This window comes from Pteropus vampyrus, unplaced genomic scaffold (assembly GCF_000151845.1).
Source record: "Pteropus vampyrus isolate Shadow unplaced genomic scaffold, Pvam_2.0 Scaffold311, whole genome shotgun sequence".
NCBI lineage: Eukaryota > Metazoa > Chordata > Mammalia > Chiroptera > Pteropodidae > Pteropus > Pteropus vampyrus.
The window spans coordinates 677,326-697,932 of NW_011889092.1; the positions used below are offsets into that span (position 1 = coordinate 677,326).

General features: G+C 35.9%; 1 protein-coding gene across 2 annotated transcripts in view; it reads left to right on the forward strand.

Moving 5' to 3' along the window:
* The first annotated feature begins 2,280 nt into the window (after positions 1-2,280).
* The window catches only part of RAB6A (RAB6A, member RAS oncogene family), a 60,165-nt gene continuing 41,838 nt past the window's right edge, over positions 2,281-20,607 (forward strand). The window contains exon 1 of one of the 2 annotated variants that reach the window (XM_011377380.2): positions 2,281-2,789. In XM_011377380.2, the coding sequence (XP_011375682.1) occupies positions 2,720-2,789 (70 nt within the window). In that variant the 5' untranslated portion in view covers positions 2,281-2,719. The remainder of the gene's footprint in view (positions 2,790-20,607) is intronic. The other variant, XM_011377378.2, reaches the window with a different exon arrangement.

The window sequence follows — 20,607 nt, forward strand, 5'->3', positions numbered from 1 at the left end:
TGAGGTGTGGATGTCAAATTCGCTAATTTGGTGATTCTTAACCTTTTATTTATTCATCTTTTATTAATTGGCTTTATTTGTTTTCCTTATCTACGTCCTTCACTGCCCCGCTACCTTCTGTAACCATTATACTGTTATCTGAGTTCATAAGTCTTTGTTCTTCATGTGTGTTTGTTGCTTTTAGTTTTATATCCCACAAGTAAGTGAAATCATATGGTTCTCAACTTTTTCTTATTTCGCTTAGAATAATAATCTCAAGACCCATCCATGTTGTCGCAAATGGCAGTATTTCTTTTCTTGTGGTTGAGTACATCATATAGTGAGTATATTCCATTGTATATACGTACCAAATCTTTATCCAATCATCTATTGAAGGGCACTTTGGTTGTTTCCATGTCTTGGCCACCATGAATAATGCTGTGGTGAATACTGGGGTGCTTTAGGATATTTTCAAATTTTGGGGATACATATCCAGAAGAGGGATTGCTGGGTCATATTGGTAATTCTAATATTCTGAGGCACCTCCATACTGTTTTCCATTGTGGCTGTACCTATTTACATTCCCATCAGCAGTGTATAAGTGTTCCTTTTCCCCCACAACCTCTCCAACAGTTGTTATTACCTGTCTGGTTGATGATAGCCATTCTAACAGGTGTGAGGTGGTATCTCACTGTTGAGTTGTATTAGTTCTTGTATATTTTTGATATTAGACCCTTATCGGAGGCATCGTTCGCAAATCTTTTCCCATTGAGATGGCTGCCTCTTTGTTTTACTGGCTATTTTTTTAAGTTTTGTATTTAGAGAAATTGAGCAGACAGTACAGTAAGTCCCTATATACCTCTCCCCCAGTTTCCTCTATTATTATCTTACATTAGTATATTTGTTGATATATTAGTATATTCATTGATACCAATATTGATACATTATATTGATCATTATAATTAACTAATGTCCATCTTTATTCAGATTGCCTTAGTTTTTGCCTAGTGGTTTTTTTTTCTGTTCCAGGATCTCATTCAGCTTAGAACTTATGTTTGGTTGTCATGTTAGCTGTACCCACATCACACTTAGTTCTCATGTCTCCTTAGGCTCCTCTTGACTGTGACACTAACCTGTATCTTCTGCATCATGAACTAGGTTGCAAATCTGCTGAAAGCAACGGATTCTCTCATGCTGCAGATGTCTAATTTAAGGGAGGTTCCATAGTAGATTCAGAAGCCCTGCTTCAGGAGGAATGGGTGCTCTTTATCCCTTTCCCTACATCTGTGCTCAAGGACAGGCTCTACCTCTAATTTATTGTGCGACCTTTTTGCAAAGCTATTTTCTTATGTGGACCTCAGTTTCCCATCTGAGAAACGAGTTTGTTTTACATGTTTAAATCCTTTTTCTAGCACAGAAGGTGCCACCTAGAGTTGTCAACATCTGAGGAACAAAGGCTGGTAACGGAAGACCAAGGCAGGTCAAACCAAGGAAATATTGGGCTTATTACTAAGGAGGTTGCAGAAATTCGGGGGTCGGGGGTGGGGGAGGAGGGGGGTAGGAGAAGGGTCGTGTGTGTGTGTGTGTGTGTGTGTGTGTGTATGTGTGTGTGTGTGTGTGTGTGACAAAACCTAGGTTCCACTTTGTGCATTTTGTAAGTCATTTCCTTCCTCTGAGCGTGTTTCCTCATCTGCAAAAATGTGGAGGCTTTGCTTCTTGTAGTTATGAAACTCCTGGGAGAAAAGAGCAGAGAATGTACCTAGTGTGAAGATTTATGATCAAAAGAAAATGAATAAGATGGGTAGGTTCACGGGTAAAGGGAGGATGTGAGGAATGCGAGGCAACGCTGAGGGCCCAGAATAGAAGAACCAAGTCCATATCTTAGGGCTCTCTGACTACACTTGTAATGGCTGTGTGCAATTCCTTTCATTCCGGCCTCACCTCCGCACACCCCTTCCTTTCAGGCTGCGACGCGCCACACTTCGCATGGCCGCCACCGTACAACGCATTCCACTGCGCGACATCCGCTCGCGTTCTCTAGCGCCGCTACCTCACTCCTTTGGTCTCTCCCGGTTGGCTCACCACGAAAGTGACGTATTCCACCCTCCTCCTTATTCCACCCCCGCAATTGCTCCGGACTCCGCCCCGCCTCCTCCTTACTTCTGACGCGAGCCGAAACCAAACTTGCCGTCGTCTCCCCCGCGCGGTAGGAGACTGCAGAGCGGGTTAAACCAGAAAGGCCCTGGCAGTGGCGCGCACGCGCACGCACGCACGCACGCCGGCCGTCGGCGGGGCGGCAAGCTCGCGCCCGGGCTCGCCCCGCGCCGCGCCAGAGGCTCGCGCACTCAGCAGGTTGGGCTGCGGCGGCGGCAGCTGTGGGAGCTGAGGCACTGCGTGGTAGAGGTCCCAGACGTCTGCGGCTCTGGCTCCGCAACCCTTCGCCTCTCACCCGGGTTCTGAGAACCGAACGGCGCTAGCCTTGGGAACTCGTGGCTTCTTCCGACACCGCCCTCCTTCCTTTCCGAGCCGCGGGCCTAGCTCAGTGCCAGGCGACTCCGCAGGGAGGTGGCGGCGACGGCTGCCTGTCTGTGAAGAGCAGTCCTGTCCCCCAGCCTTGCTTCGCCGCCGGGCCCTACAGGGGCCGAGAGAGCCTGCCCTTCCCTTCGCCCTTTTGGTCAACTGGTTGGAATAGCGTCGGCACGGGAGGTCTCTGGACTGAGGCGGCGGCGGCGGCTCCATCATGTCCGCGGGCGGAGACTTCGGGAATCCGCTGAGGAAATTCAAGCTGGTGTTCCTGGGGGAGCAGAGCGGTGAGTGCGCGGCTCCCCCCACTCCTGGCAGCTGGCCGTGGCTTTCCCGCACCGTTTTCAGTGCGGCCTTTTCGTCCGCGGAGGCTCCTTGCCGGCCTCACCTTCGCGCTTCGTTCCACCCCCAGCCATTCCCCGGGTTCGCCGACCTCTCTTAGCCATCGATTCTTCTTTGCCTTGATCCATCGGTCGGGTTTTGACTCTGTCCCTGACTCCACGTTTCCATTCCCCGCATCCTGGCTCTCTTCCGTCGACCTGTCCTCCCCAGTCCCCACCCCACCCCACCCCGCCCCAGGCTCCTGTCCATCCCTTTCTTCCTCTGGTCTCTCTTGTCTCACCCACCCCAGCCCCCTTCCTTGAGCCCCACCCTTATTCCTTGCTCTTATCTCAGTCGGTCAGCTCTGTGGGCCCTTCTTGAGAAGCCCCCACTCCAAGGAACCGGCCTCTTCAACCTTGGGCAAAGAGGGTGGAATTTGGGCGTTGTTTTCCTCAGAGGCTTGAGGAAGTGTGGATCTAATGGACATGAAGGTCGTAGAAAATTCCTGAGTCGTTTTCACAGGGGTGGGGAATTAGTCTGGGTTATAGAGGATATATATCTGAATTGGAGGCGACTTGTGGATGGAGTGGTTGAGGGGTGAGAGGAGTGGCGACGGCACTGGAGATTTTTGCCCCTTGGATTAGGCCGTGGCTTGCTGGAAAACCTCATTTTCTTCTCTTTCATCTCTGACAATTCTTTTGGCAGTGTTGATGATTTTCTAATCTCTGCCAGATGCTATGTCATGATTCTTTTACTTGGAATTTTTTACATCTCACCTCTCCTTTTTCTTGTTTCAACATGAAGCAGTGTCTGATTCTCCTCGTGGTGCAAACAGGAATTACTGGGGAAACGTTATTCCATCTTTCCTTGAGTATTTTCCAATTATATATTTAGGATTCCTGTGAGAGAAGGCTTGAGAATTAATGAACATCTTTGGAGGATTTCCTTTGGGGTTAGGGATTATTGGAGTAGAGTAGGAATAGATCATCATCTAGTTTTTGAAATTAGATTTAAATGTGTAATACCGGTTCGGCTAAATGACTGTTATGCTTAATATTCGATAGTATCTGTTGAGAGAAATTCTCATTTACCTGGTTAGGCTTCTGTTGTCGCTGTAGTTTATATTAGATACAAGATCCTAATTCTGTGATGGCTGTCTCAAATTACTTCTTGTGGTAATTTCAAATTTTATGCTATATTACACAAACTTGACCCTTGGCAATTTAGAGATTATCATTCTTTGTTTTTCTCACACTTTTCATGACCATCTTTAAAATTTACACATTGAGAGATTAGTTTTTCCTAAGTCATCAAACATTGAATTACCCACTAGGTGTTTTAGGTTATAGAAAACATTCGTTATTTTTCTACTGGAAAGAAGATAACTGATATAAGTTGAGAGCTTTTGTTACTACCGTGAACTATTTGTACTCATTTGTAAGGCATTAAAGTAGGTTAATACTAGTTGCAAAATTGCTTTTAGTTAGACCTGAGAAATCATTTTTCTCCTTTCATACATAATCTTTCCCCCGTCCCCGCTTAGCAGGGAAAACTGTTGTCTTCTTTGAATTTTCCCGAAGTTAAGTATAAGCTTGTTTCTTTAACTTAGTAAGACCTAAGAGATTGATCTTGGTCCAGGTGTTTTATGGCAATTTCAAGACAGTGTCATACATAAAATATAGCCTATTTGTCATTATTGATAAATAGCATCTAAAGTGCTTGTTGTGTACTCTAGGGATGTTATTGTCTGCCTTATGTTGTGATACAAAGCTATTTAGTTTGCATGAAAAAATCCATTAATATCTGTCCTAGAAAGATTTTAGTATGAGATTTAGTATATAGGGATGTAATTAGTATCTGCAGGTTTCCTTTGAATTTCTTGAGTATTTATGTTCTAATTCACATAGCAGTGTTTTATGGCTTCTCATATCTTCCTTTCTTTGAGTCTTTAATAACCCCCCTCCTCCCCAATTCCGAAGCCACTGAAGAGTTTTTTAAATAGACTATTTTTTTTAAAGTTTTAGATTAACAGAAAAATTGAGATGATCCTGCAGAGGGTTGCCATATAGCCCCACCCAGTTTTCTCTATTATTAACATTTTACATTAGTATGGTACATTTATTACAATTGATGAACTGCTATTGATACATTATTATTAACTAAGTTCATAGTTTATTCAGATTTCCTTAGTTTTATCTTTTTCAGCATTCATTTCAGGTTACCACATTACATTTAGTTGTCAGGTCTACTTAGTCTCCTCTTAGAATTTTTTTTTAAGGATCGTTCACATGCTTTTTAACTCAGAAATGTGAGGTAAATTATCTTTTGAGGCTACTGTATTGCTAAGTAATGCCATCCAATAGCTTTGTCAGTGAAAGATCGATTTCTGTTTTCATGGTTAGTGTCTAGTTTTCTTGTGCATTAGCAAAGGTCTATAGAATCATGCCATCTTACTGTAACTAACTCTTCATGAATTATTTATTTCTAGGTTTTAGAATTATACAATCCAGCTTTCGAAGACTGATCTATGCCAAAGCTTTGTCTCCATAGTAGCATTTGTCACATTTATAATTCTTATTTTTTATGTGTTTGTTTTTGTCTATTTCCCACATCAGAAAGCAAGTTTCATGATGATAAACTTTTTTGTGTTCATTGTATCCCCTGTGCCTAGCATAATGCCCAGTTGTTCCTAGTACATACTCAGAAATATTTGGTGAATAAATGATGATTGAAACTAGTGGTAATCAGAGATTACTACTTAATTTTACTAATCTTTGGCATAGTCTCTATCAATCATTGTTATGGTAAGTCTGCATTTTTTCCTTCTGCAATTAATAGTTTAACAGTAACATTTTATACGCTATTGGATTGTGTGCAGGGATATTGCAGATACTTAGGGGGCAGAGAACGCAATAATTTATAGCCCTCACCATTTCACTAAAAAAAAAAAAAAAAAAAAACTTTTGAGTTGAGCAAAATTTATTTTATTAGAGTGATTGTTAAATTATTTGCTATTACTATAACACCTGAAAGTATGTCAAATGATATTAAAGACATGTCGGGAAACTGATTTGAAGTTAAGTCGACTTTCATTTAGCTTATCAAAAATTTAAGGTTCTGTGTTGTTTCACTACATGAAGTCTCAGATTAAGTTAATGACATTAGTATTGGTAATCTTCCTATAAACCCTAATGATTTCTTTATATTTTAGTGTAGTGTACATGGTTTAATAAAGGAATGTTGACATACACAATTTGAATCTGAAATGTCTTTGAGGAATCTCTTTTTTTTACTACCTGTTGCAATTGTCTTAAAATACAGAGACACTTTTAGGAATGTCATTATAGTTTACAGTGGAAGATATTACTAAAAACAAATTTTTGTGTTACAAATTAGGAAATGTAATCTAAGGGAGAAGCACATACCTGACCTAGTACAGCTGTTTTTTCACTCTATAGTACCTTTTTTTACATTAGTTCTTTTGAATTATAATATGCTAGGTAGGAGAAAAGTATCTTACTCTCAGAGATCATGAGTACAGAACAGTTTAGATTGGCTAAGATCAGTGATTTTAAACTTTTTCTTCTCAAGATTTGGTTATGCTCTTACAAATTGTTGTGTTTATGTGGTTTATATCAATATTTACTATATTGAAAGTTAACTGAGAAAATTTTAAAATGTTTGAGAAACTTAAAAATAATAGTATTAAGCCTATTACATGTTAACATAGTCATTTTTAATGAAAAAGAACTATTTTCCAAACGAAAATTTAGTGAGAGGGTGGCATTGTTTTACATATTTACAAATCTCTTTAATGTTTGACTTATTAGAAAATATCTGGATTCTCATAGCTGCTTCTGCATTTGATCTGTTCTAATATCACACGTCATGTAGGCTCTTGGAAACTCCAGTGTACATTCATGAGAGAATTAGAGTGGAAAAAATCCAAGTAACATCTTAATGTTATGAAAATGTTTTTGACCCCCCCAGGAGAGTAGTGGACCCCTCTGGAGGGGACCTGGGGATTGGAGGACCACACTTCGAGAGCTGCTGGGTTAGATGATAATCAAGCCAATTTGTACCTTGTAGCTTCATATTGCAAATTAGGACAGTCAAGGAGAATGTTTTCTATACCTTGTTTTGAAGCATTAAAATTAAACAGTGGAGTCTAGTGATTAATATCACAGTGTCTGGGTTTCATGTTTTAGCGCTGGCCACTGACCTTGGGCAAATAATTTGACCTCTTTATGTTTCAGTTTCCTGATCTAAAAATAAAGATAATAGGACCTATCATATAAACTTATTGTGAAGATTAGTTACTAAGTATAAAACATTTAGAAGAGTGTCTGGTACATAGGAAGTTCTCAGTAAATTAACAAATGTTTACTGAAAACTGGTATTCTGTGAAATGGTTTGGTAGAGCCTACTCTTAAGAAATTCACATTTCATTGAGGAAGAAATCTATAATACTTGATACAGTATAGTGTGATGAGTGTAACAGCTTCGAAAAGTAGAGTTAAAAGGTACGGAGAAGTGTCAGGAGCATGGAGTTTCACGGAAAGCACATTATAAATATGACTAATAGTTTAAGCATGTTTTAGTTGAAAATCTTTAATAAGAGCATTCTATAGTTGGGAAGTCATCTAATCCATTTATCTTAAGGCTTTTCCTCTAACTTTATGTGTAATAGGTAATAAAAAGACATATTTTTCAAATCAAAATTATATAAAAAGGTATATTGTGAGAATAGTTACTACCATGCCTGGTTCTGTGACTCCATTTCTCATCCCACCCCTCCTTTTTAGTAATTTTTATATATATATATATATATATAATATATATATATTCTTGTGTTCTGGGATTTATGCAGACACAAGCAAATATATAATTTCTTATTCTCCCTTACATAAGGTGAATCAGACTTTATTCTGCACCTTGCTTTTTTTTACTTAATACTATATCATAGAGATTTTTTTATATTGATACAGAGAGCTTTCCCATTCTATTTTTTAAAATAAAATTTTTGTTTTAGAATAGTTTTAGATTTACAGAAAAATTGCAAAGATAAAACAGAGAGTTCCCATATACCCTATACCCAGTTTCTTCACTAACATCTCACATGTCCATTTGTCACAATTAATGAACCAAAACAAAGTCCACGTTTTATTTAGATTTCTTTAGTTTTATCTAATATCTTTTTTCTGTTCCAGAATCCCACCTAGAATACTACATATGATTTCGTTGTTAGATCTCCTTAGGCTGTTCTTGGCTATGACAGTTAAACCGGACCACTCTTAAGTTACTTCATCGTATATCTCCAGGAAAACACATTTTGTAATTTTTAATATCAAACTTTCCTATTCTGAAATCTCAAATCTATTTTCATGCTATATTTAAAGCTTTTCTTCTTGAGGAGACAGTATATAGTGATAAAGACAGCTCCAGAGACACTTAGGCTGTGGTTCTAATCCTGACCCCAATGTTTACGGTGACCTTGGACAGTTTATTTAAATTTACTAAGCTCTTTTCTGATATGGTAATACTAACCTAGCAGTGTTGTTTTCCCCGTTCTCTATAGATAACCATCCATTTTGGTTAGATCAGTATTTAATCTTTACATTATTAATAGGTAAGTAATAGTCACAACTGAGCTGGCAAGTAACTGATTATTGTACCCTTGCATATCTTTTCCTCATGTCACTATTTTTCTCGGCATTTTTCTTTTGCTCAATTTATACCCATATCATTCATTTACCCCCAAACTCTTCACCAACAGTGTAAATTGCCTTAGTATATAAGAATGGATCAGGTTTTTTTCTCAGTTTGATCTCTTTGGGACATATCTCCCAGAACTTTTGACCTATTCTAATTTGTACTAGCTACCCTCCATGTTAGTGTACAGCTGTCAACCCGGTTATGTACCTTTACCGTCATTTTGAAGATTTCCTTCTCTTGTGTTGAATGGATTCCTTGTTTTTTAGGTAAGCATTTTTTCTTCTTGGTTTACTCCTTCATCACATTGAACATATATTCCAGTAAAAAGCTTCCTAATAAAGGGAAGATGGAAGGAAGTTTTTTGAGGCCTTGTATATCTGAAAAATGTATTCGTACAATCCTCACACTGGAAGTTTGGCAGTGGTTAGAATTCTAGTTTGGATATATTCCTCCTCCAGAAGTTTGAAGACAATGTATTGCCTTGTAGATTCTAGTGTTGCCATTATGACTTGGTCTTTTGATCTTTTGTAATGATATGTCTATTTTCACTTTATGTGCTGAGTAATTGGTATATAAGTCCTTTCATACTGGAAACTTAAGTTCTTAAATTTCAGGAAATTTTCTTAACTAGAACAATAACTTCTCCATTTTTAGTTCTTTCTGGAATTTTTTTAGACTTCTGGATTGATCCTCTAATTTTGTCTTATCTAGCCTCTTTTTCATTTCTTTATGTTTAATTCTAAGAAGATTTTCTTTCTTCCAACCTATTAAGTGTTTTTCTTCTTATTCAGACTGTACAACCTGCTTCAGTGATCACAGCCCACAGGTGGGGGGCTGGGCAATGGTTCGAGGCTACAGTTTCTTTGGCATTGGTCAATTATGAGAGGCCCATGGAGATCCTGTTAAGTTTTATTTCTGTTGTCATTTTAGTTTCAAAGAGCTCATCTGTTTTCCTTGACTGTAGCATCTTTTTGATATCAGTATCTTCTCATTATTTGAGGATATTAATGGGATATATGACTTTCTTCCCAATACAGTTTTTTTTCTGTAAATTGCTTTTCACCTGTTTCTTGTTTGATGCCCTCAAAAAACTAGTATTTCTTGGCTCTCTGCTTCTATTTAAGAGTTGAGTACTAAAATTTGACTTGAAGCTCTTGCGTAGTAGGTTTATGGGGCTTCTTTGTAGGAGTCTTTGGCTGAGTTCTTTCTGGGGAGTCTTTGATTTAAGGTCTTTAAAATCTTTTTGCTGGTCAGATTTCCTAAAGAAGAATTATTCAATGTCTTGCTGGAGAGGATAAGCTTGGTTCCAGCTTGCTTGGAAGTGAATGGAGAGAGTGTTTGAAGATAATATAGAGTAAGTAGATTTAATTTCTTTGTTTTTAATACTGTTTGTACCCTAACCCTCACTTGTACCTTGTATTGCCCAGTCCAGAAACCCTTTGTTTTCCTTTCTTATATCATAATCCTCCAGTCTTCTGATAAGGTGGGAAAGGGACCTGGCTGTGTGGAATAGGGGAAGGGATGTGAGAGAATATCAGTCTAGTTTTTAAACAGACTTTTATCCATTCTTTTCATTTGTAGTACCACCTTTACCCTTATTTCTAGATGTACGTGTGGTGCCAGTTCCCAAGCCATTTGGGGGTTTTCTGGCACTAATTTGATTATTCCTCAGCTTTTCCCATTATCAGTTTATTTTTTTAAGTTTAAAATTTTTAGCTTCCAATTACAGTTGACATTTAATATTATATTAGTTTCAGGTGTATAGCACAATCGTGTAGCATTTGTATAACTTACCAAGTGATCTCTCTAGGTAAGTCTCTAGTACCCACCTGGCACCATACATAGTCATTACAAGTTTATTTACTCTATTCCCTATATTGTACTTTACATCCTCGTGACTGTTTTGTAACTGCTAACTTATACATCTTAATCCTTCACCTTTTTTAACCAGCTCTGCAACACCCCTATCTAGCAACTATCAGTTCTCTGTATCTGTGAGTCTGTTTCTGTTCGGTTTTTTGTTTATTTTGTCTTAGATTCTGCATATAAATGAAATCATAGGATGTTTTTCTTTTCTCTGACTTATTTCTGATAGTATAATACCCTCTAGGTCCATCCATATTGTCGCAAATGGTAAGATTTCATTCTTTTTTTTTTATAGCCTAGTAATATTCCATTTTATGTATGTATGTACCACATATTCTTTATCCATTTGTCTATTGATAGACACTTAGGTAGTTTGCATATCTTGGCTATTGTAAATAATGTTGCAATGAACATAGGGATGCATATCTTTTTGAATTAGTGTTTTGGATTTTTTCAGACAAATACCCAGAGTGGAATTGCTGGATGATAAGGTAGTTCTATTTTTAATTTTTTGAGGAACCTCCATACTGTTTTCTATAGTGGCTGCACCAATTTGCAGTCCTACCAACAATGCACAAGGGTTCCCTTTTCTCTACATCTTTGGCGACACTTGTTAATTTATTGATGATAGACATTCTGACAGGTGTGAGATGATACCTCATTGTGGTTTTAATTTGCATTTCTCTGATGAAAAGTGACATGGAACATCTTTTCATATGTCCATTGGCTATCTCTGTATGTCCTCTTTGGAGAAATGTCTATTCAGATCTTTTGCCTGTTTTTTTTAAAAGAGTGGGTCCAAGATCCTGTTTTTATTTCTAGGGCCAGCATTTTTCTTTTTTCTTTTTCTTTTTTTTTAATTAAAATTTCTTTAATGGTAACATTGGTTGACGAAATCCAGTAAGTTTCAGGTATACAATTCAACACTAAGGCATATATATATATTGCATTGTGTGTTCTCCAGCCACAGTTAAATTTCTTTCTGTCACCGTATGTTTGACCCTTTTTTCCTCATCTACTTCTCCCCATACCCCCATCCATTTTTTAATGGGACTTTATTTTAAGTTATATGAATTCTTTATCAATTTTGAATATTAACCTCGTATCTAATGTACCACTGGTGAATTATCTTCTCCCATTCAGTAGGTTGTCCTTTTGTTGATGGTTTCCTTCACTGTGCAAACACTTTTTAGTTCGATGCACTGCCGTTTATTTTTTCTTTTGTTTCCCTTGCCTGAGGAGATAGATTCAAAGAAAAATATTACTAAGAGCAATGTCGAAGAGTTTACTGCCAATGTTTTCTTCTAGGAGTTTTATGATTTGAGGTCTTTCTTTTAAGTCTTTAATCAATTTTGAGTTTATTCTTGTATTTGGTGTAAGAAAGTGGTCTAGTTTTACTTTTTACTTTTTGCATGTATCTGTCTAGTTTTCCCAGTACTATTTATTGACGAGACTATCTTTATCTCATTATATATTCTTGCCTCCTTTGTCATAGATTAATTGACCATATAGGCATGATTTTACTTGTGGGCTCTCTATTCTGTTCTGTTGATCTATGTGTCTGTTTTTATTCTGCTGTTTTGATTACTGTAGCCTTGTAGTATAGTTTAATTACCAGGTAACATGATACCTCTGACTTCATTCTTCTTTCTCAAGTTTGCTGTGTCTATTTGAGGTCTTTATGGTTCCATGTAAGTTTTAGGATTATTTGTTCTAGTTCTATGAAAAATGCTATTGGTAATTTGATAGAGATTGCATTAATTTATAGATTGCTTTGAGTAGTATGGACGTTTTCATAATGTTATTTCTTCCTACCCATGGGCATGGTATATGCTTCCATTTATTTGTATCTTTAGTGTCTTAAAATTTTCAAAACAGGTCTTTTACATCCTTGGTTAAATTTATCCCTAAGTATTTTACTTTTTTATGCAATTTTAAATGGGTTTATCTACTTAATTTCTCTTTGATAGTTTGTTATTGGTATATAAAAATGCAACCAAGTTCTGAATATTAATTTTGTATCCTGCTACTTTACTGAATTCATTTATAAGTTCTAATAGTATTTTGGTAGAATCTTTAGGGTTCTCTGTATATAGAATCATGTTATCTGCAAATAATCACAGTCTTACTCTTTTTTCCAATTTGGACAACTTTTATTTCTTGTCTAATTGCTGTGGCTAGAACTTCCAATATTGTGTTGAATGAAGGTGGTGAAAGTGGACATCGTTGTTTTGTTCCTGATCTTAAGGAGAAAATACTTTTAGCTTTTCTCCATTGAGTATGATGTTTGTTACCTGTAAATTTGTTATATGTGCCTTAATTATGTTGAGTGATTTTTTAAAATTAAGTGATAATAAGTAAGCATCGCTGTTATTCTGTCCTGCATTTGTGAGATTGCATAAAACTTTGCCTAGACACCCCATATAGACTTCTCTTTGAGATGAAGTCCAAACTTTTCTGCCTTAGTTAAAGCCTTTCATAGTCTGGCTTCTACTCTTTATCTCTAACCTTATGCGTAGTATTCATCTTTACCTGTTATTGTTGGGCAGATATTTTTAAAGTTTTTAAAAATATCATTAAGGTGTTACATGCTATACAAAACATTTCTTTACTTTTTAAAGCTTCTATTTTAAGAATCATAGATTCTTAGTATATCCATTTAACAGATGCCCACCTTGTGCCTGGCTTAGAGCCAAGGATATAGTTGTTAACAAGTCAGATGTAATCTCTCTTTTCTTACTGCCTACAGTCTAGCAGGGAGCATTGAGGTAGCTTTAAATATTTTACATTGCTCTGTACCTTCTAGCCTGTATTTTCGGACCTCCCCTTCAATCCATCTACATTGATATCAGAGTGAACTTTATAAAAATCAAAGTTAATTCCTTCTGTTAAAAACAAAAACATTGTGAATGTACTTAATACCACTGAATTATACACTTAAAATGGTTGAAATGGTAAATTTTTACGATATGTATAGTTTAAATTATTATTAAACTAAGAAAACCCTACCATTGTATTTTTTTAATCACTTTTAGAATAAAATCTAAAATCTTTCCAAATGATCTACATAGCCCACGCTACATTATATTGCTCCTCTCCAGCTGTCCATCCTTAACTTGAACTACCACGTCTCTCTTTTTCAGCCATACTGGCCTTTTTTCCCTGTTGTAAATCTTCACTGGTCTCCATCTTGTTATATACTCCTCTTCCTCTTTGTCTGGTTAACTTTAGCTTATCCTTTAAGTTTCAGCTTCAAGTCACTTCTTCAAAGAAGCGTTTGCTGACTTCCGCAGTGTAGTTTAGGTTCCCAAAATTCTTTATGCTCTCAGCACTGTGTATTTCTCCCTGCTGCCTTTAATATACTTGTAATTATTTACATATTAAAATTTCTGTGTTCTGTTTGATTTGTAAGTTCCACAAGGGCAATGTTTATGAATTTCTTATTCGTAGCTGTATTTTAAGCACATTGCACAGTGCTTGGCATAAAGCAGGAGCTTACTAAATATTTTGGATAAGTAAATGATTTATTATTTTTACCCTACTTAATTTCAAAAAGACCTTGAGATTGCTCATGATAACAACTACACATATTAGAGGATAATTAAAGGAAAAACAATAAAACAAAACGAAAAAGCCTAACTTGGGACGAGAAAGGTTGGATATGCTGAGTATCTGGGATGAAGCTGAAGAGTCAGTGGCTCAAGTTGAAGAAAATGATGATTCAGTAAAGGTCATTGGATTTATCAGGGAGTAATCAGTAATTTTTAAAAAGCAGTTTCAATATAGTTTTGGATTGTCCAGAAAGATTCAAAAGTAGGCAGTAAGTATAAATGGTACATTCGAAAACTGAGTTTGTGACTTAACCAAATACATTTCTGGGTTTTTAAAATATTATTTAACCTCTTTGTTATGGAAACTTTTAAACATAAAGAAATACAGAGAATAGCATCTTGAACTCCCAAAACTGTTACTCAACTTCAATAATTATCAATTCATGACTTGTTTCATCAATAGCACATATCCCCCCTACCCACCAACCTCTACCCTGCACTAAAGTGGTTTGAAGCAGTCCCATATATACTGTAATTGCAAATATTTTGTTATAACTGCTAAAATATGAGGACCTTCTTATTGGTATATTCCTGACACTCATAGACATAGTTGCCCACAGAGGCTTTTATTTTGGGATACTTTCCATTACATATTTTTGAGATTTAGTATTTCAGGATCTCTACATCATTGCTATCCAGTTGAACTTTCTGCAGTGAGAGAATTGTTCTGTATTTGTGCTGTTTATTATGGTGATGGCTGCTGCGACTGGGGAACTGATTTCTAAATTTTCATTTTAATTCATTTTAATTTTGGTAGTCTCATGTGGCTAATTAATCATTTATCTAGCCTTAACCCTTGTCTTAAAATTGAAGAATATCCCTTCAGAAATTTATGCATGTGCACCTTAAATTATGTACATAATCAAGGTGAATTAAGTTGATTATAATAAGGAAATAGAGAATGCGATCTCTCAGAGAATTAGATTGATTTTAGCCCACATCTGGACTAAAGATATCTCTTTGATGACATTTAAAGCTGCACAAAATCTACTCTTTGGTCTTTTAGATCTCTGTTTTTAGTGTCTAGCATAGTGTCCTTCACATAGGTGACCATAAAATACTGACTCTGTTCAGTTATTAGGAAGCTGAATAAATAGGTTTTCTCTCTCTTCTTTAGGAAGGTTACAGAAGCATCATCATATTGACATTAATAGGAAAAAACTAGATGACTACTAAAGTTACTGCTTATTTATAAACCTTTTATATTTGTTTATCAAGTTGTCTAATGTGGAACATTTCTTTTCCTTTGGCCTGTGAAGCTATTATAGTTATGTGATACTGGGAAAAGTCCTGGAGCAGGAGTTAGGAAAACTGAACTATGGTTGATGCTCTGCCACGTTATAAATTATGTGCTCTTAAAGAGTTCACTTTAACCTCTATATGCCTCAGTTTCCTCATATGTAAAATGAAAATAATCTCCCCTCACCACCTCCTGACACCATGTAGTGTGGCCTGCATAAATGGTGCTCTATAGAGAGACTTACTGTCAGCACCCTCTCACATATTTCTACCTATTTAATACAGAGCTTTCAGAAATTGAAATTGAAATTGTTTAGTAGTGTTTTTGTTTGGTTTGGTTTTTAATTTTCATGAGAGTTTATTTGAGCCAAACCGATGACATATGCCAGAGAGCAAGATCTCAAATGCTTCCTGAGTATGTTTAGTTTTAAATAAAGCATTCCTTTTGTACTCTCAGAATTCTTCAGTTGAACTTATTTTCCTCTCCAAAACGTACATTTATTTTCAAAATCTCTGATCTTGTGATAATTACAGTCTTTTATGTAGAACAGTCTAAGTAGTTATTTCAATCTCAATCTGATATTTTAAATATTGTGATGACTATTTTTCAGAATTTTTACATTTTTGCTTTGTTGTGGGTTGAGTTGTATCCTTCTCAAATTCATATGTTGAAATTTAACCTCTAGTACCTCAGATACAATAAGTTAAGATGAGGTCATACTAGGGTAGGATGGGCCCCTATATAGTATGACTGGTGTCCTTGTAAAAGGGGAAATTGGACATAAATGTATGCAGAGAGAATGCCATGTGAACATCAGAGCAGAAATCAGAGTGATGTTTCTTACACCAAGGAATGCAAAGGATTGCCAGCAAACTACCACAGAAGCTAGGGAAGAATCTCAGAAGAGATTCTTCTTACAGCCCTCAGAAGGAACCTCTGTCAGTATGTTGATTTTGGATTTGTAGCCTCCAGAACTGTGAGACAATAAATTTCTGTTGTTTAAACTATTCAGTTTGAGGTATTTTATTGTAGTAGCTCTAGCAAACTAATACAGTGCTTAACATTCCTTTGCAACCAAATATAAAACTTCATGTGCTCCTGACAACTGTGATGGATAATGTGTATTTCCTGTCCAACTCAATTTTTTGAATAGTCAAACTACCTTAATTTTGTGAGTGAATGTCATAAGTACTTTACAATGTAACTAATTTCTTAAAACAAACTCTGCTAGCTCCTTGGAGAAGTGATTGACTTCAGGGCTGGGGTGGGGAAAATACAAAATAATCCTGAAGCATCTTCTGACATCAGAAATCAAGGAAGTGTTTAAGAAAGGGTGGGAGCATGTTAAAAGGGCATAGAAGCCAGTGTGAAAGCTCTCAATAGAGAAAATTGGAATAATTTGAGCAACAAATAAATGATGATATTGGATAACTCAGAATTAAGATATCCATGAATCCATGCTTAAGTAAATAAATAACATTAAAAATAAGTAAATAGAAGTCCTCTTTACTACAAAAGAATTCCCTGTGGAATACCACAGTAATATTTACTGCAGGCAAGATCGATTTGATGAACGCTAAAATTAGTGGGCAAAATTTTGAGAAGACATTTTTAAAAAGAGGAAAACTAAGTTTATAGTAGAGAAACTCTGTAGCGATCGCTATGACCAAGTGATCAAGGTTAGCATCATTAGGATTAAGACATGAATATGACATTATGTACACCCTGTTAACCTGAGAAAGATACATTAGTTCTGTGATAGTTTTGCCAAAAATGCATGACTTGAATCTAAGGAGAAAACACAAATCTAAATTGAGGGACATTATACAAAACAAAACAACACAACTGACCAGTATTCTTCGAAAGTATCAAGGTCATGAAAACAAGGAAAGACAAGAAATATTACATATGAGAAGAGACTAAAGAGGCATGACAACTAAATGTGGGATCCTGGGTTGGCTCTTGGGACAGAAAAAGGGCATTTAGTAGAAAAACTGGTGAAACCCCAAAGTTCTGTAGTTTAGTTAATTGCATTGTATTATTTTTAATTTCAAAGTTTTGATAATTGTGTTATGGGATGTTATCGTTAAAGGAGGTTGAATAAAAGGTATACTGGAATTCTTTGTACTATTTTTGTAACTTTTGTGAGCTTAAAACTATTTCTAAATAAAAAGTTAAAACAGTTCTATAAGATAGGTACTAAAATTACTCCCATTTTACCATGAGGAAATGGAGGCACAGAGAGGTTAAGTAACTTGTCCTAATTGTATATGATTAGTAAGTGGTCAAGCTGGAATTTCAATTCAGCTATCTGATTCTAGAGCTCCAGTGCAAAAACACTAAACTAGATTGCATTTCCTCAGTAAATTTTGTATAGGTGGAATATGTGCAGAAAGTATGGTATACTTAAGTTTTCCTCAAACCATAAGAGTGAAAAAACTGTAATCACTTCCAGAAAGTTGAGGTACATGGATTAAATCTGTTAGTTAAGGTAAGTAGTTCTCAGGTATTTCACAGTACTGGATTTTGTAATTTATATGGCAGAATTCTCAATACATGTAGTTTACAGTTAAGAATAGATGGATGAGAAAATTAGTTTTTGGTTAAGTTCAATGGCTTTGATAAAATTCGTTAATGATTATCTTACTCTGCTACTGAGTTATCAGAATTATTTCAAAATGCTGTTTATATACAAGGAAAATCAGGTTCCTTTAATCGTGGAATTAAAATGTTATATTCAGATGAGAATTTTTTAGTCTCACCTAAAGGGGAAAAGTAAAACTGAAAGAAGTCATTAGATTTGTAATGATATCCTATAGAAAATATAATAGCTACTTTGTAATTGTAAGATTTGAAGAAGACTAAAATGTTTATGCCAAATCACGAAACAGTGAATTTACGTAAGATATATGGGAGAATTTCCTAGCTGAAAAGGTTGTAGAAATTTTAAAGTGGGTTATGAAATCACTTGGAGAATATTTTCCTTTTTTAAATAGAAAGCTAATTTCTTGGAAGAGCCTAGGAGTGCTCAGGCAGAACCAGGTATATACCTACAGTACTCATTAGATCTTATTTTGTGTTCTATAGAATCATATTTGTTGATAATTAACTATTCTTGTTTGCTAATTTTAGTTGGTCTTGTCTCAGTATAAGCTTTCTTTTGTCAGAACTTCTTGATGATTTATATTGTATTACATAAACCAATTAAGTGGTATGGATAAATGTGAGATGTATGAGGCTGCTGCCAACCTTAACATGGCATACTGTTTTACAGCAAACTTTTTATAAGTCAAAAGAGTACACTCTTTTGAAAACAATAAAAAATGTGGTATAATAAATACATAAACCAGTAACAGTCATTTATTATCATTATCAGCTATTATGTACTGAACATAATCGTGTGTGCTATACTCTTATACAACTTGGCAATGCAGTAGGTTTATTTATACCAGCGTGACCACAAACACATGAGTGATGTGTTGCACTACTGCATTAGGATGGTTACAGTGTCACTAGGCAATAGGAATTTTTCATCTTTATTATAGTAATCTCATGGGACCACTGCTATATGCGATCATCTTTGACCAAAATGTTATTAGGTAGCACATGACTGTATTTGGATTTAAAATAAATCTACTGTCTTCTTAATGTGCTTTCTTTTTGCCCTGGACAGTTCTCTTTCTCTTTTTGTATTATTTGAATTCATCGTCTTTTAAAAATCATTTCATATTTATTACTTTATTGGGAAGTTATACATTTTTTTTCCTTTTATTTAGTGGTTGCCGTAGAAGTTGTAGCATACAGCCATGACTTATAAAACTCTACAGTTAGTTGATTCCTTTTCCGTTGTGGACAATGCAAGGATCTTAGAACTCTTAACTCCTGACTTTACTTACTATGTGTATTTTAGTTGTATGTATAAAACTATGAGATGTCATTGTTTCAAACGATTTAGATTTTTTAATAAGGAAAACTTTATTGAAGTACAACATATAGAAAAGCATACAAGTCATAAGTGTATAGTCTGAATGAGAAAATTTGGTAGTCATATTCCCATACTTATGAAAGTTATTTCTTACTATAAATTTGTAAATTGGCTTTCTGGTTTTGTTTATTTTATTTTATTATTTTATTTTTAGGCGAGGCAACCCTTGGTTGACCTCACAGATTGCAAGGACCTTGTCAGCTTACAATCCCTTATTTCATTTTTTACACCTACAGCACTTGGTCTTAGATGATCTCCCATCCAAGTACTAACCAAGCCCGACCCTGCTTAGCTTCTGTTATCAGACGGGATCGGGCTTGTTCAGGGTAGCATGGCCATAGACAATGCTTTCTGGTTTTAAAACCTCAATTTCCTGAGGTTTATTATAAGTATTTACCTATGAGACTATATCTACTTTCATTTTTCCAAGAATGCAAGGCTGTGTGCCAGACTCTGGACTGCCTTAGTAGTGAATGCTGTCTACTTGTTAAAGTTTTTTTTTCATTGTTTATTTAGTGCCAGTCAGAGCCTGGCACTGAGTAATAGATCCATGAGCAAAGATAGATGAGGTTTCTGTTCTGCATCTTACCCTTTGTAAGTAGGGGAGGTAAACAGTAAATAAATGCACTAACAGGATTATTTGAGATATGTTATATTACCAGTTTTTCTTATTTTTCCACATAAATAAAATGGATCAAGCTTTTCCTTATGTTAATTTTTACACTTAGACTTAAAGTTTTTGAATAATGTTAATGTAAAATGAGTCTCATGTTAGTACTTATTTTGAACTTGCTACTGGACTGTTCTTTGAGGATACAAATTATTTCTGACTCATCTCTATTTTAAGATAAATTCATGGATGGATGTTGACTTTGTCGTAGGAATAAAATAAAAGCCCTGCTGCCATCTAAAATACCGATAGAAATACAATCTTAGGCCGAAAGTAATTTTGAAAGTTAATTTAGTTTTCCTTTCCTTCAGGCAGAACCATATCTGATTCTAAATTTATAAGTTCATAATGTAACCAGGAAAGAAAAATTCCACAAAATTAGGTTACATGAGCAATATCTGAGAGGCTCAAGGTACATGTTATGCTCAAATAATAAATAATAGCTTTCCATCATTGTCAAATAAAGTTTATGTTTGGCAAGGATAGGAAATGACACCAGAAGGCTAGGCTCAAGTTTGATTGTAAGGGTCCTTGAATGCCTGCTAAGGATTTTTAACTTTGACCTGTGGATACTGGGGAATCTTGGAATGTTCTATAAGTTGAAGAAGAATACTTCTGACAGTATAGAAGCTGCGTGCTTTGCACAGTGGTTTCTTCTCATGTTCACTCTTGTACACGTGTATGTTAGTCTTTTTCA